We start from the raw sequence: 17616 nt of genomic DNA on the forward strand, positions 1-17616 counted from the left end.
ACCAGATTTTTATTTAATATTTTTATGAATGAATTTTTATTACGAAAATAGATTTATTTCTTTAAATAGAATAACAATAAATAGTTCCTCTAAAATTTATAATTGATTATTTAATTATTTCATACTAGCTGTACCTGGCCACATGTTGCTGTGGCTCAAAATGTATCTATTATAAATGTATAACACTCCCTGCGGGAAGGAATTTCTAAAAATTCCTTCTTAGTGTACATTCTCTTGACGTACCCTGTTAAAACACAATAAAAAACGCAAAAGATTACAACTAATAATAGAAGACCAGTTCTTCATGCTAAGCCTTTGTCCCTCTCCCCCACGGGGAGAATTTTGACATCTATATAATATAAAAACATGCACATATTCGAATGCAATGTTGTGTCAAAATTTCAAAGCAATCTGTTAAGAACTTTCGGAGATTTAAGATTTTTAACAAACAAACATCTACATTTTTAATTACAGGGTGTTTCACAGCCTCTCCACAAAGTTTTTTTTTTTGAATAACTTTTGAACCGTGCAGTTTTCAGCCTCAGTTTTTTGTCGGTAGCACTTTGAGCAAAAAGGAATTGCTTCTATCACAAAAACACATTGCTTCAAAACATTTAATTTGTAAGTGGCCTCAACTGGCCACCTTACAGCCTGATTTGAGTCCACTAGACTTCTTTCTTTGGGGATACACGAAAGATCAGGTGTTCAAGATTAAGGATTACTGTGCTATTTTATACTGTGCTTCTACTGTGCTATTTTATATGCGATTTTTTGTGTTTTTATGGGAAATTGAACATATTTTTAGATCCATCTAAAAATTCTCTAATTAGCCTTGGAAGAGCGAGGACCCAATTCTTGCACCCAGTGAAAACGGCTATGTAAGATAACCTTTGTAGTTACATAAACAAAATTCTATAATATAATACGATAGAAGGGTTAGAAGTATGAAATTAGCTAATTGTTCGTTCTTATTTTTTGCCCGGGCAATGCCAGGCTTACCTGCTTATAATAATAATAATTATATATTAATTATTAATATATAACATTTANTATTTAATAATTAATATATTATTAAATAAAAGTTATATAATAATTATTAACAAACAGCAAAAATAAGTAATTAAAAAGAACAATAAAGATGTATTTAAATAAAAATAATATTGTAAATGAAAGAGCTAGGGCACTTTAGATTTTAGAGATAGACCTACATGCAGTAGATAGTGAGTCTGCATCTTCATAATTACCGGTAATACTGTTGGAATTTCTGCTTGCTTTATAAGTCTTCAAGGTCCCCAAGTAACCCAGTAGGTATGTCTTGCTGAGTAGCATAAGTTACCAATATTGTATTGGCTAGATTTCTGACTATGGTATATTTATGTTAATTCTATACAGCAGGTTGTTTGGTAGCCTCTACATATGTAAGCCTCCTGTTAAAGTATAGGCCATCAATTAAAATGGACTAAACTCTGGAGTTGTGATCATAGCAAGCCTTCTTGTTACATGAGTTTGAAAACGGTGAGGTAATGCTTATATACAATGTTGATGATGCATTGGACCACTTCTCATATATAATTTTCAGATTGTTTAATATAACTTTCCTCCTATTGAAAAGCCATGATGTTTCACCATTCTTATGTAATTGAGGTCATTGATGGTGTTATGAATACTTGTGCAGTGGCTAAACACTCTGAATTACAGGTCATCTGTAATGACCTGAATGCAGAAAGTCTTAAATAGTATGGGTCAATGGAGTAAGGGATGAAAACTGGATGGTAATTTATGTTTATTGTATATTGGTATGGATTTCATCCTCTTTGCATGTGATCAAAACGTCCAGGAAATGCAATGTTGTCATGCTCTCTTGTTCTAGTTGTAGTAGAAGGCTATAAGGATTGGCCTTTGTTGTTGACCTTTTGGCTTTCCAACACAAGTTATACAACAGCTAATCACTACTTTTCAGTCACCCAGGGACCTACAACTGCAACTTGAAAGAGGTTGAGGAAAACTCAGATTATAACCTTCTGCTGTGAAAGACTACAGTCCAAGACTACTTCTGCATGCTGATTGTTAGCATGCAGAAAAGTGTTATAATAACTTCTATGATTTGAGTGTTAGATCTGGTGTCGTTTACTCTTTTTTTCCTTGATGTAACAAGTCTTGATAAGTCTTTGTTGACAAGTTAAATCACTAAGATATGGTAATTTATTTAAAAGCAAAATGCATATATACAGAATGATTAGAACTTGTTATATATGTATTCCTTGAAATCTGCCAAAACAAGCACATTGGTTAGACATTGGCTTTCACATTTTTTGGTTGATTTTCTTGTAAGGAATTGGTATTTTATTGTTAAATAATAAATAGTCCTGATCCATGACTTTTGAATGATTTTCACAATCTTGGTGATAATGTCTGGTGAGTGAGATCATGTTAAAAATTATTTGTCATCTACATGACATCATTGTCAAGAAAATGTAGCCGATTTTTTTCTTGGATGTTAAAGTTACATTAGCCTCATTGAAAGACTACAGGAAAAAAAAAATGAAACAGTCAAAAGGAGATGTCAAATACATTATCATAAAAATTGAAAATATTGAAAAAAAAAAAAAAATTTCATGTATAAAGAATTAGAGCCTAACCTTTAATTAACACTTCTAGAAAAAGTAAAAGAAATGGAGAACTGTAAATAATAATAAAATTAATTATAAAAAAACTGTTATAAATGACAAAAAATGCAGAGTAATGAACAAGCAATTATTTGAGACATTACAATGCGGCTGAAATTTTTAATCATTTTTAATTTGATTTAAAATGTGCTCTCCACCTCAAATTAGTAGTGTCTTGCCCCTGTATATCATACTTTTCCTGCTATCAATAAAGTTGTGTCAGTCATTAACTCCTTTCAGGGGAAAGTTTTTGAATTGAAATAATGTGACTTCCAGTTTGCACTGGAAGTTTATATATACAGTCGACCCCCCCTATAACACGGTAGATATGTTCCAGTTTTTATGAATCCATTTTCTACAAGTCATAGCCCGGCACGTATGCAGTTTACGTACTATGACTGTTTGAAAGGTTTCTTTCATAAAATTGATCGATTCTAGACTAATTCGACTGAACACTTCCAAAATACGTATAATTTTTTGGGAATAATCCATATAAACTATGCTATAAACAAATAATTGTAGGATTACTTATCAAGCGTGCACTGTTTGACTACGCCATTGCTTAAGCTTGTTTTTGTCATGGAGCTTGTCATCAAATGGCGCTTGCGTGCTTCCTGATAAATTTTTTTTTTTTTTGCGAAAAATTCGCTGAACTTTGGAGACATCATTAATATAAATATAATTTTTATGGACGTTAAATAATAAATGGTTTTTAGTAGGTCCGCAGCTTGTTTAAACTCAACGGTTTGTGCAATCAGCGGCGGCCTTATCCATTGCGAGGCTCTGGGCGGCAGATCTTTGCGAGGCCCTTGTCCTTTGTGCAAAGTATGTGAATTGAAATAGTAGGCACTTATTAATATTAATATATACTGTACTATAAATTACATTTATTTTATTGTTATAACTAATAGCCAAGGATAAAATAAAAAGTTTTAAATATCAACTTTTTTCTACTTGGTTGTTGCGCGAGGCCCCTCCAAGAGCGAGGCCCCGGGCGATTGCCCTGCTCGCCACCCCCTAAGGCCGCCACTGTGTGCAATATCCACTATTGGTCTAAATTTGACCAATCCTGTCGTGACACGAGTCGGCGATGATGTTTTACCAAATTATAGGAGTTTTTTTAGCATGTGTGTACGAATACTGTCGCAATTTTTTCACTGTGATATAGGAATCTGAACTATAGGAACCCGTGTTATAAGAGGGTTGACTGTAGTTAGTCAGGACCTCCTGCCCCTAAGCTATTCAAAATATCAGGTTTCGACTTTCATCTAACTCTGTTCTTGAGATTAAGGACAGTGGGAATTTATAGGTCTACAATTTTTCAAATTGCAGCCCAATAAGAAATGCCAGAATGGGTTTCAGACCATCATTGTTAAACCCTAAATATACTGTATACATACACAAGATTGTTCAAAAGTAACTCACCAGAAACAGGTGCTGTTGGAATGCACACATATAATAATTTAGGGTGTTATTTTTGTGTTGTAATATGTAATCTCAAGGTATAAACCATATGGTTAATTATGATCAATTTAGTTATTGGAAGATGCAGAAAAATTTTATTCACAATGCCAACTAATAGAAAACTACAGTATTATTTATATTTATGAATTGAATGTTTACTGAGTTGGATATTCAATCAAATAAATAATAATAATTAACTGTACACTATACATTGATTACATTTTATGATTTATACTGTAAATTACATATTCTCCCTGACAGCAGCCCATATGGTAAATACCTCTATATATATATGCTACACATACCTCTAGTATATTTCTTATAAACAATCTGTATATGGGAAAGGCTTAAAAAAGATTGAATCTATTGGTGCTTAGTTAAGTGTTAATGTAGTAGAACGACTTAACTATAACTAACGATATCAAATTCATTTATATCTTTGTTCAAAAATTAAAAAGTATAAAACAAGTATTAAAACAATTCATAATAGATTATAATCCTAATTATTATGTTCCTGAAATTTGATTTAGATAATCTTTTAAATTTTCTATGACTTGTCTAAAGTTTATTGTAAATGTTCATTTTGAAAGAATTTGAGAACAAAATTTATATCCAATAATTTTAAATATAATGTAAATGTAATTATTTGAAAAATAATTACATTTTACTACTACATAATTTGTAATGATAAATTTATTTATGAATAATGTACACAGAAAACTATTGTACAGAAAATAATTCTATTGTATTGAAATAAGTTAAAATATTTATTATGCATATAAAAGAAACGACTGTAAAGGATTTGTATTTACTGAATATTAACTGCATAGAAACACTGAAAATATAGTTCTTAATTTGTATACTGTAAATATACAAAATTATTGTTTGGGATTTTTATTTCTGTACAATTTAACATATATTGATCGAGATTATTCAGGAAGTGGAACATCTTTTAAGGATGCATTCATGCGCAAAACTGCTCCGGGACTGGGATAGGGACGCATCTGATACAGAGGTCCGGAGGCAGTGGTATCAGCTCCCGTCTTTGCTTCTCCCTTTCTTTCGAGTCCTGTCGACCATGTACCTCTGCATATTGTCAAAAGTAATATTTATTAATTTAAAAATTACATCTACTTATAGTTAAACTAGTAATGTAAAGATTTACCTTGGTGTGTCTGAATAAGCTGCTGGATCCATTGGATCAAGATCATTTTCTCTTCTTTTGTTTCTATCTGCAATGTTTAATGTTTAATACATAATTAATTAAAACTATCTGAAAAAAGAATTTTCAATTTCATTTTAGAAAAAAATGTAATTTATAATTTATTATTTCTTTTAACCCTAAAGTATTATAGCAGTGTTTCTCAACCTCTAATGCATTTTTATACTTGGAGGACAAAAAAAAAAAAAAAAATATATCTAAATGAGCAATATAATGAGGGACTACTGTATTATAAAACTAAGGATTTATTTTTCTAAACATATTAGTTAAATATTGTTAACTTTGTATTACAAAATCAATTATGATTTAAAATTTATTTATAATAGGTTTTATAATATAAAGTTTTATATACACTCATTGACAGAAAAGTTGTTATGCACCAAGAAAAATGTTAGAATCAAAACTTTATTTGTGTAAATGTAATAATGATGGTAATAAGTGACAACAAAATAATAATAATTTCCTGTGCAACAATGGTTCAATTTAAAGGAAACTTTAATACCATGTAGGACCTCTTCCTGAATACAGGAGGTGATATTATCAGGCATGGAGGCATACAAGCACTATATGCTATCCTATGACAGATTTACCCATTCCTGACCCTTCACACTCCTGAAGATGACTGAAGTTAGTATCCCATCTGATACTGTACCATAAATGCTTGATGGGTGACAAATCTGGGGATCACACAAGCCAAGGGAGTGTGGCAAAATGATGGATTCATGACATCAGTAACTATTTCAATTTATAGTAATGAAAATTACTCAATGCATCACGCATTGAGTAATATCAAGTTTATAATTGTTTATGTTATTCTATGACAATGAGACCTGCTTAAATTAAAGCATTCTTTTAATCTAAAAAATTTTACATTAATTTATGTTTAGTTTAGCACAGAAAATTATAGAGTAAGCCTATTTACTTATCTGTGTGATTTAATTTCCATTTTCTAAAGTATTTAGTAATAATTATTAAATCATACTTAAATTGTTTTATTTTGTGTGCAATACAGTGGTACCTCAGGTTACGAACGCCCCAGCATACGAAATTTTCAGGATACGACATGAAATTCGAACATATTTTTGCTCCACGATACGAACAAAAACTCACCATACGACGTTACATTAGTTCGCATTTTTCATTTGTTTTTCTTACTACAGTTATTTTTTTTAATGTATTACTTGGCTTTAATTTGAGTGTGTTTTTCGCGTTGGAACAAATTATTTGGTTTTACATGTAATCGTATGGGAAAAGATGATCCACCTTACGACATTTTCATGATACGATATCAGTTTCGAAACAGATTAATTTCGTATCCTGAGGTACCACTGTAATTTGCAGGGAAATTTTCAGTCCTGAAAATATTTTCACTACTGTTCTCTTGATAGTCTAGGATGTCCAGATGCCAGATGCGTGTGCATGCATGCTTGTGTGCTTACAACTTCATATATCCACTTGCCCAACACTCCTCACAGTAGGGTCAGAACAGTCCAGATGGTAGATAATGCCTACTATCAGACCATTCTGCTTCCGTCAGCCATGATACAGCTTTTCTCAAACTTTGTTGGCAATATATAATGTCTGACTGATAACTGATGTTTGAAGACATCCAAATAACAGATACACTGAAAATCTCAAGGTATTTTTATAGGTATTGGGTAAAACTTAAGGCACTCTGGTTGTACACCAGAATTGGATCACAAGTGTAATTATTTACATACCTGTCTGAGACACAACTGTATGCCAAGTTTTACAGTAATTGGACAATTGAGGCCTTTGCAAAAACAACATATGACAAAATTGAGCAAAAATGATTTTTCATTGCATCTGGCAATCCTAATGTGGGTGACTTGCCCATGAAATATTATGCAACAACAGCAAATGCCAACAGAGATATTCTACATGAAAGATTTTGACGTTTTCCAAAACATCAAATGTCAGCAAGTAATGTCAAAATTTATTCCCAAAAAAAGTAATTGTCAGACATCTGTGGTTTTTGTGAAAAAGTTGACTTACAAGACGATCAACTGCATTGAAAGATATTCTGGATTGCAATTAAGTCAACATTATTTGACAATGTCCGATATTGGTGGGTGTTTGTAGCCAAGAAAGAAGAGGAATTTGAGAGACCAAACTTTGTGGAATTAGCCACACAAATCACAGAAGGAAAAAATAGGAAAGCATGTCATGGCTCCTGATTGCAGGTATGCAAGTGTGAACCACTGGGGAGGTCAGGAACCATCAACTCTCCCTTTTCGGCTACAGGTTGTTAAACCTGCTCACTTGTCAAGATGGCTAAATTTTGAATGCGGTCCCGAAGGGTCGGGATGTTTTTTGTCAGGTTGAGTGGAGAAGGTGAGAGGGGTCGTCGACGAGGCGTAGGCAATATGCGAGTAAATGACACCTCTCACCTCCTCCACTCAACCTGACAAAAAGCATCCCGACCCTTCGGGACCGCATTTGAAATTTAGCCATCTTGACAAGTGAGCAGGTTTAACGACCTGTAGCTGAAAAGGGAGAGTCGATGGTTCCCGACCTCCCCGGCGGTTCACATATTGGTTTTTCAGAAGTGGGGTCTCGACTTCCTCGAACTCTTGATAAGGCGATAAAGGCTATATCCGAGTAAATGGTGGTTTCGAGTCGATTCAGGGACCTTAGAATTCGGTGAATAGTTACAGTAGTATAGTAGATATAATATTAGTAGAAAAAATGGTGGATGATCCTCAACCTCAACCTGCAGCTGGGCCAGGCAACCCTAATCCTAATCCAAATCCGGCACCGAGCCCTCTTACGTTAGGAGGTTTAGGCAGAATAATACCTTTATTACCCGTATTTTCGGGAGAAGCAGGAGGTCCAAGAGTAACTGATTTTTTTGATTCGTTGGCAGATGTTACAAAAGTAACAGCCTGGTTGAAGGCTCAAATGTTAGCCGTAGCAAAGCTTAAATTGATTGGAATAGCTAGGGAATTTGTGAGAAAGGATCGGAGAATCAAAGAGAGAGATGATTTTGACGAATTCAAGAGTATTATGATACAGCGCTTCGAGCATGAACCATTTTCATTTAAACTAAGTAGATTTTATACATGTGTGCAAAGAAGAGGCGAAGATGTGCAGACATATGCTGCTCGGTTACAAGCTTTGGCAACGGAGATCAAAGTCACACTAGAACCAGGTGCAAATGACGCGAAAGTTGCTCTAATCCGAAGAATTCAAGATAAAGAATTAGACGAAAGATTAAAGGCACAATTTTTAAGTGGAATAGATATACATATTAGACAAAGAACTATGAGCCGCAAACCTACAATGTTTGATGACGCCTTGAAGGCAGCAATAAGTGAGGAGACAATCGAGGAACTTACTGCACAGCCTCGCGGGATTATGCGAATGGTCCGGGAAAATCAAAGTACTACAGACTCTACCCCTTCTAGAGCTGATATGGAGCAATTAACACTTACGATGGAAGAATTAAAAGCTAAAATGGATGGTTTGATTAGATGCTCACTCCCCATTAATGTTAGAAGTCCGACGTTGCACCGAACCAATCGCAGAGGTTATAATAATCCAACATACCATCGAAGCGAATATCGCTCAAACTCCCCTAATCGCCGATACGCTCAACCGATTAATCGACCTAGCGAACGCTCTATGCGCCCACGAAACGACTTTCAGAATCGAGGTAAATGGGATGGCAATATATGTAGTATCAGAGAACAACGATCTCAATATTACCTTAAAAGAAATCCTACAGAGGAGAACGAGACGAGATGGAAAGGCAGAATAGGATCAACGACAACCGTTTTAAGACCTAACCCTGTCATTTTAGTCTATATTAATAATATCCCCGTGAAAATGCAAGTTGACCCTAGAGTGGAACATACGCTCATATCAAATGACCTAGCGAATAGACTGAAAGGGAAAGCTTATATCAAATTTGGACTTAGACGAAAATTGGGAACCGTCTTAGGGAAGCCCTCTACCACTATAAGAACAGCAATAACCACGCTTAAATTATGTGGAAGGAAACTTTGCATGCAGTGTGCTATTGTACGAGCTGAGGTCACCACCCCTTGTGACGGGATCTTAGGCCGAGATGTCATTGAAGGAGCGCGACTAACGTTAGACTATGATAATGCACAAGTGATTCTCTCAAATTGGAAATCTATACATTTTTGCACACCCCTACGGCCGTGCCAAAGGAAGAAGAGGTGAAAAGACTGCAATCAAGGAGAGAAAACCTCTTTGGACATCCTCCTGTCGCAGGGAAAAGGAAAAGAAATCGACCGAAAAGGAGCGCAAGAAGGAAAACTACAACCCATAGAAAATTTAAACGACCTAGAATACAACGGGATAACATCGACATGACCGTCGAACGACCCAGAGAATCCCACTAATAACAGATAATTTCTACTGACCCTTGGGATGAGTTCATTTTGGCCTCTATACCCCCTCCACTACCGGAAGAACAAATGGAACTGGAAAGCGAAATGGAAAGTGAAAAACTTGAGCCTGAAAGCGAAGTCCATGAATTGGATACGGAAGAAGAACAAGAGACCACTCCTCGCTATGCACTCTGAAGTCAAGGCCCTGTACCAGATCAACCATGGGTAATGCTTTGACCCACTCATAGTCGCATACCCCGACTTGTTTCTCCCGCCACAAGCCGATCCTCGTCCCCTTAACCTTTTAATTAACTTGTAAACTTGTCAATACAACACCATTTCATTCCGAGAGTAAAGTAGCCAAGAGAGAACAAATACTACCTAATCTTAAGTAATAACTTGTCTTTTGTTATTATTTATGACACAAGAAAACTCATACAATGACTCAACAACAACCACAAGAGGACAACCCAGAAGAAATCTTCCTCCACGAGATTGAAGGGCACCCTCAGACAAGTACCGAACCACTCCCTTCCCAGGAAGTTAAGCCCCGAGGCATCCCAACCCAACCAACCCCAAAGCCTATTGTTCTATCATATTAAGGGGTCCCTCAACAACACTCATATAACCACATATATTTTAATCCTTTTTATATTTCTTAGTTATATTTTTATTTTCCTTACAAAAAACAATTAGCTTTTCGTATATTCGTAGAGTATCATAAAATATATTCGAATGCTAGAATATTATCTTAAAAATCTTTTTGTTTATAAGATTTCAAAAGATTTTTTTCAATAATTAGAGATAGATTATCGAGAGAGAGTACACCAAAGCGTGATGTATCCATCTAAATACCTCTAGTCCAAACTCAAGGACAATTTTTAACAACTAAATCCTTACTAACCTTTATTTTTTTTGAATATAAGAACAGTACCATTTCGTCACCCTCACCGAAGACATCGGATCCACGTGACGCTACAGCCGATCAACTAATTTTCCTGGGACCTCAACGCATAGAAAAACCCTACTAGCGTCGACAGCGTGTTCTCGACTTATCTACAGTTTTCCAGCATCCTCCACAATTAACGACCATACATTCTCACAGTGAACATCATTCCACGAACCATCCAGCTCACCAGAACAAAGAAATTCCCAAAGACTGTCTAATGGACACTCACCCCTCTCGAACTTTGAACTGTTACCCTCGTATCCAGGTCATCGAGAACTTCAACTGACCAATCAACCTTTATAGTTCGAAGACACCCGTCCTTCAACTACTAGCAATAAATATTGTCGCGAGTGATACATGCCAGGATTTATTTTGTATAGCTATAGTGTTAAATTTCACATCACTTTCTTTTATTGCTGTTAACACGGCATCTTGATAACCAAAAGAAACTTTATTTTTGTTTTGCCAAGAGAAAGAAAAACAACATTTTATCTATGTAAACATACCTCTACCTAGACAGAACAATCAAAAGGTTTAAAATCACACTACAATAAGTGTGATTTTAAAGAAAGCGTGGAGTGAATGTGAGATCCGACCTCAGAATAAGGCCAAAATTGTTCATTTTTCCCCTAAAATTTTCGACGTATTTGAAATAAATTTGTCGCCTCCTCATTAAAATAACATTGTCGGGAAAAAAGAATCAAATATCGATTGAAACTTATAACTTTCATCGTTAATATAAACATTCAACCCTTGAACTATGGCATTCCTCTTCTACAAGACAAAAAGTTTATAGTTAAAGTCCGAATTCGTCATTTTGTTTTGGTCCCAGGAACAACTTTAACCTCCACACCTGCAGGACCAACTCTACTTCTCACAATAGGGGATCACCTGACCAATTTCCCCTGCCCAAAGCTATAAAAGTGACTTCTTTCCCCCTCCTCGGGGGAGTCTCACATCTACGGTCTGAAAGGATTAAGTCTCCGGGAATTTTTACTTTGTGCGTCGAACTCTGTGCCTACGTTGAAATCTACTAGAGTATGGAACAAATAATTGTAAACTCTCTCTCCGTGAGTTAGGAGCTAGCGAATTTTGTAATCTTTCTTTTTCGTTAATCTAATAAATCGTTGTTTCCATTGTTAAATGGTGTCCTTTTACTCGCATATCGCCCACACCTCATCGACGACCCCTCTCACCTCCTCGACAACCCCTCTCACCTCGTCCACTCGACCTGACAAAAAGCATCCTGACCCTTCGGGACCACATTTGAAATTTAGCCATCTTGACAAGTGAGCAGGTTTAACGACCTGTAGCCGAAAAGGGAGAGTCGACGGTTCCCGACCTCCCTGGCAATTCACACAAGCATCACCCATTTATTAACAGTTGAATTTCAAATCAGCAAGAATTATAAAAGTCATTGAAGATGAAAAGGTTGTTTAAATTCATAATACATATTCTGGGTCACACAAAAATATTCAGATTAGAAGCACCAAGAAGTGGATCAATGAGTTGACATTACCACAAGCCTACAAAGATCTAATATCTACACCAGACTAGAAATTTGTGGACTGCCTTAAGCTATCATCATTCCTATAGAAGATGGAGAATAAGAAGTTCTACAAAAGTCTGTCAAGTGTTATAGATGATAAATAACATATGACATTAAAGAGGAAGACAGCATCAGTGGCTGCGAGGACTCAGAAATGACAAATGCAAACCTTTTCACGAAAAAAGAACTGTGGGTATAAAGTTTCTAAGAACAACAGCATGTCAGTTACCAAAATTTAATTTTTCTTAGGTCCTGTCATTAGGTTTTCTTACAATGTACAGTAATTACACCAAAACCATCACTGTTATAGCCCACTGTTTTGTTAAATGGGAACAAAAGATGTCTACGTGTAATGCAATTTAATAGAAATGATTTTTTTTCTACAGTACGAATGCAAAAAAGGCCTCAATTCTATTTCAGTGAATAACTTTTTTGTTTTATCAGTGAGTGTATATCATAACTTAAAATAAAATTACCATATTCTCTAGATCGTTGAGATGAACGTCTTCGATGTTTTTCTTTTTCTCTATAATCATCATCATCTGACATTTTATCACCTTCATCATCAATATCTTCAGATTCCTAAAATAAATAAATTCAGGATTATAAAATATAATAATAAACTTTAAAAATTTTTTATATTTTATAAACTTTTATATTTGATTAATTAACAATAAAATTTTTGTTTGCAAGTTGCAATTTTATCAGGCATTAACAGAAGTTTAAGTGTATTTGAACTTTCTTTTAATACATTCCAGTTAAGTATTTAGTAGAAGTTTAAAAAAATATATATATATATTTATTTTTTTACAAAATATAACATATATATTTGTTATATTTTGTATGTATGTATTTATGTAATTCTTTAAATCAGTAACTGTTATGTTATAATTTATTTTCAATTGCAGATAAAATTAGATAACATTTTTTGCAGATAAGAAAATCAAATAATATATTGAAATTGTCATTTAGAAAACATCAATATTTTCTGTATATTAATGTTATTAATGAACACATAATTTAATAGTTATTGTTTAATGATAAGAATCATGTTTTTGAAGTTGTAAACTCTAAAAATTGTTTTACTTCATAAGCAAGTTTCTGAAGAAGAAACTTTTGATATGAAATAAAATAGAAACAAACAGATATTACTTACACTACCACTTTTGTCATCATCAGCTTGACCATCAGCATCCATATCCTCCATTTCTGTGTCTTTCATCAATGCTATAATACATTCAAAAATATTAAAATTAATGTAAATATTTAAAATATAAGAAATTAATCATGTTTAAAAAATATATGATATTTCTTCTTATTAAAAAACAACGAAAACTCATTAAAAATTCAAAAATGTTTGTGGTGATCTTTATCTTTTGTTGTTTTATATCACACCAGTTATAGGTTCTAAGAGTGCAGTATTTAACACATCCTGGTGTTTTGTGGTGTAGTTTATTAAAAAACAAATTTCTATTTCAAGTACTGTAATCAAGCATTTGACAATATACTGAAATACCGACAAAAACAAAAATGATAAAATGTAGAGAACTAAAATGTTTACCACGTAATTTATCGGCAGGTAAAGTTATTCTCGCCCTCGGATGATTCGGTGGCAACCAAGACACTTCGTCATTTGTCATATTCCAGTAATAAAATCTTCCTCTGTTTAAAATTGAAATTATAAAAGATTTTAAAACTGATTTATAAAAAACAAATTTGAATAGTGTAAAAATAAAGAAGCTATCTTAAATGTGGTTTTTAAAACAATATCAACAAAATACTCTTTAATAATGTATTTGTTCCTTGTTATTTAATAATTTACAATCATCATACTTACGTTCCAGGATCATATACTTCTTCCCAACCATCAGGCAATGGATACTTCTTTAACATTTTTAAACGTTTTCTCTCTGTGTTTGGGGAAGGATTAGGTTTTCCAGCACCCCAATGTTCTCTACAAAATGCCGAACATTCGTGATAAATATTCCATTTATTAGGACAACCAATTACAACGCTTTCTTTGTTTTCGTGTACTTCTTCTTGTTGAGGTAACGGTATATCAGCTGTTTTTGTAGAATCGTCGTAATCTTCAGCAATAACCTCCTCTTCGGGTTCTGCTTCAACAACTGAATTTAAATATAGTTTTTTTAAAATACGATTTATTTTCATTGATCGATAGTAAACATTTAAAATGTCACGATTTAATTCTGATATTCGATAATATTAATATAAATTATTATTGAAATAAACAAAGCATCAATACATTAAATGAGTTACTACATAAAAATAATCAACCTGGTTCCGGTTCAGCTTTGATTATTCCTCTCTTCTGTAACCTGGAGAGTAAAGCAGAAGGTAGAGGCATCTTCTATTAATTTAATTATTCAATTCGATGTTAATTTTTCATAAAGCCCGATAACAACATTCACGCATTCAAATAAATCGACAAATTTAGTTCTCATTTTTCCCGTTTGAGGATGCAACAGTAAGTCCTTCAAAAGATAATTATATAATATATTTTAATATAAAAGATCTTTATTAAATTTATTTAATAATTATTAATTTCTTTAAATTTACATTAATATATATATATATATATGCTTTATTTTATTTTAAAATTAGTTTATTCAGATTAGTCTTTTAACCCAACCGATAAGAATTTACTGGTATGTTTTTACGATAATTTTCTGTATAGTTGACGGGAGTTAAAAAAATCCATTAAAATATTTGATATTTTTATTCTGCTCTCCGATGTTATATTACTCACGAATTTCAATGTTAAACCAGATATTACGATTTCGTATATCCCATCTGTAAGGGGATGTAGAAAAAAACGTGTACAGTACAATTCTTGTATAATGTTAAAAAATTAACTGTTACTTTAACAGCGTCATTTAATGAATGAGAGAGATGCACGAGGTACAGAAAAATCTCTAGAATTTATTTTCCTTAAATTTACGATTCATGTATCCGTTGTCATAAAAATTTGTCTTTTCACTTTTTTTCCCGAGACTACAAATATTTGAGTACAAAGTAACCGGTTTCGACTTATTTCTACTTAAGAAGTAGTTAAATAATTAAGCGATTAGGGAATTGGGCACATAAACAAAACCCTGATGAAACAGCCGAAATTTTACTTAATTAAACAAAAGCTTAACCGAACCATCTCTAGCCGAGTACAGTAGAGACTGATTTCTTCGTATTATTAATGTAATAAAGGCAGAAATTTTTCCAGTTCAACGAGAGTGATCGAAAAGTTGTAAAGTTTGGAAATTTCTGAGGACACTTGGTCCTAAAACGAATTAGTTAGAAAACAAACGACGGACAATCTATTAAGTTTAACATATTTAGATTTTTACAGCTATGGTGAGAAACGTTTAAAATCTACAACAGTCCTGTCGCGTCCTTTGAGATATACTAGTGATGCGACAAAAGAGGTATTTGACATTGACCGGTATCGGCACCCTGGAGATTTGGCAGTTCGCGTGTATGCACGCTCCGCAACCGTCTTCGATTCCATCTGTTAGCCACTCGTAGGGAGCTATTTGACAAAGTGCATTATTTTAAGATTTAAAAAGTAAATAATATTTTATGTTATTTTTATGTACGTTTCTTTACAAAGCTATACAGTAGACCCCCTATAACGCGAGTTCCTATAACGTAGATTCCTATAATGCGGCGAAAAATTTGCGACAATATTCGTATAAAGACGCTAAAAGGGACGCGTAAAACGCGGTAAAACGTCATCGCCAACTTGTCATCGCGGACAAGCAGCCGAACTATTTTTTGCCGTCCAGCGCCACGCTATGGAGAGTTTAAGCGGGTAAATTGAGTTTACTATCGTCTGTACAGTATTATATATAAATTATATATAAATTAGGAACTGTACATATAATTATATATTAATTATATATAAATTAGGTACTGTATATATAATTATATATTAACTTAATTTATTGTAACTTTATTATAATTATATATANTAATATATATATACATATATGCTTTATTTTATTTTAAAATTAGTTTATTCAGATTAGTCTTTTAACCCAACCGATAAGAATTTACTGGTATGTTTTTACGATAATTTTCTGTATAGTTGACGGGAGTTAAAAAAATCCATTAAAATATTTGATATTTTTATTCTGCTCTCCGATTTTATATTACTCACGAATTTCAATGTTAAACCAGATATTACGATTTCGTATATCCCATCTGTAAGGGGATGTAGAAAAAAACGTGTACAGTACAATTCTTGTATAATGTTAAAAAATTAACTGTTACTTTAACAGCGTCATTTAATGAATGAGAGAGATGCACGAGGTACAGAAAAATCTCTAGAATTTATTTTCCTTAAATTTACGATTCATGTATCCGTTGTCATAAAAATTTGTCTTTTCACTTTTTTTCCCGAGACTACAAATATTTGAGTACAAAGTAACCGGTTTCGACTTATTTCTACTTAAGAAGTAGTTAAATAATTAAGCGATTAGGGAATTGGGCACATAAACAAAACCCTGATGAAACAGCCGAAATTTTACTTAATTAAACAAAAGCTTAACCGAACCATCTCTAGCCGAGTACAGTAGAGACTGATTTCTTCGTATTATTAATGTAATAAAGGCAGAAATTTTTCCAGTTCAACGAGAGTGATCGAAAAGTTGTAAAGTTTGGAAATTTCTGAGGACACTTGGTCCTAAAACGAATTAGTTAGAAAACAAACGACGGACAATCTATTAAGTTTAACATATTTAGATTTTTACAGCTATGGTGAGAAACGTTTAAAATCTACAACAGTCCTGTCGCGTCCTTTGAGATATACTAGTGATGCGACAAAAGAGGTATTTGACATTGACCGGTATCGGCACCCTGGAGATTTGGCAGTTCGCGTGTATGCACGCTCCGCAACCGTCTTCGATTCCATCTGTTAGCCACTCGTAGGGAGCTATTTGACAAAGTGCATTATTTTAAGATTTAAAAAGTAAATAATATTTTATGTTATTTTTATGTACGTTTCTTTACAAAGCTATACAGTAGACCCCCTATAACGCGAGTTCCTATAACGTAGATTCCTATAATGCGGCGAAAAATTTGCGACAATATTCGTATAAAGACGCTAAAAGGGACGCGTAAAACGCGGTAAAACGTCATCGCCAACTTGTCATCGCGGACAAGCAGCCGAACTATTTTTTGCCGTCCAGCGCCACGCTATGGAGAGTTTAAGCGGGTAAATTGAGTTTACTATCGTCTGTACAGTATTATATATAAATTATATATAAATTAGGAACTGTACATATAATTATATATTAATTATATATAAATTAGGTACTGTATATATAATTATATATTAACTTAATTTATTGTAACTTTATTATAATTATATATAT

The 17616-nt window shown here is 33.5% G+C and overlaps 1 protein-coding gene across 1 annotated transcript; it reads right to left on the minus strand.

The window, feature by feature from the left end:
- Positions 1-4834: 4834 nt before the first annotated feature.
- Positions 4835-14689, minus strand: LOC111613771 (polyglutamine-binding protein 1-like). The gene is made up of 7 exons (XM_023355116.1): positions 14525-14689; positions 14067-14355; positions 13791-13891; positions 13386-13456; positions 12706-12811; positions 5296-5362; positions 4835-5216 (listed from the first exon to the last, which is right to left on the minus strand). The coding sequence occupies exons 1-7, from the start codon at positions 14592-14594 to the stop codon at positions 5060-5062; spliced, it is 861 nt and encodes a 286-aa protein (XP_023210884.1). The 5' UTR covers positions 14595-14689; the 3' UTR covers positions 4835-5059.
- Between the last annotated feature and the right edge of the window lie 2927 nt (positions 14690-17616).

Source organism: Centruroides sculpturatus, unplaced genomic scaffold (assembly GCF_000671375.1).
Source record: "Centruroides sculpturatus isolate CEXI.00-Female unplaced genomic scaffold, Cexi_2.0 scaffold1468, whole genome shotgun sequence".
Lineage (NCBI taxonomy): Eukaryota > Metazoa > Arthropoda > Arachnida > Scorpiones > Buthidae > Centruroides > Centruroides sculpturatus.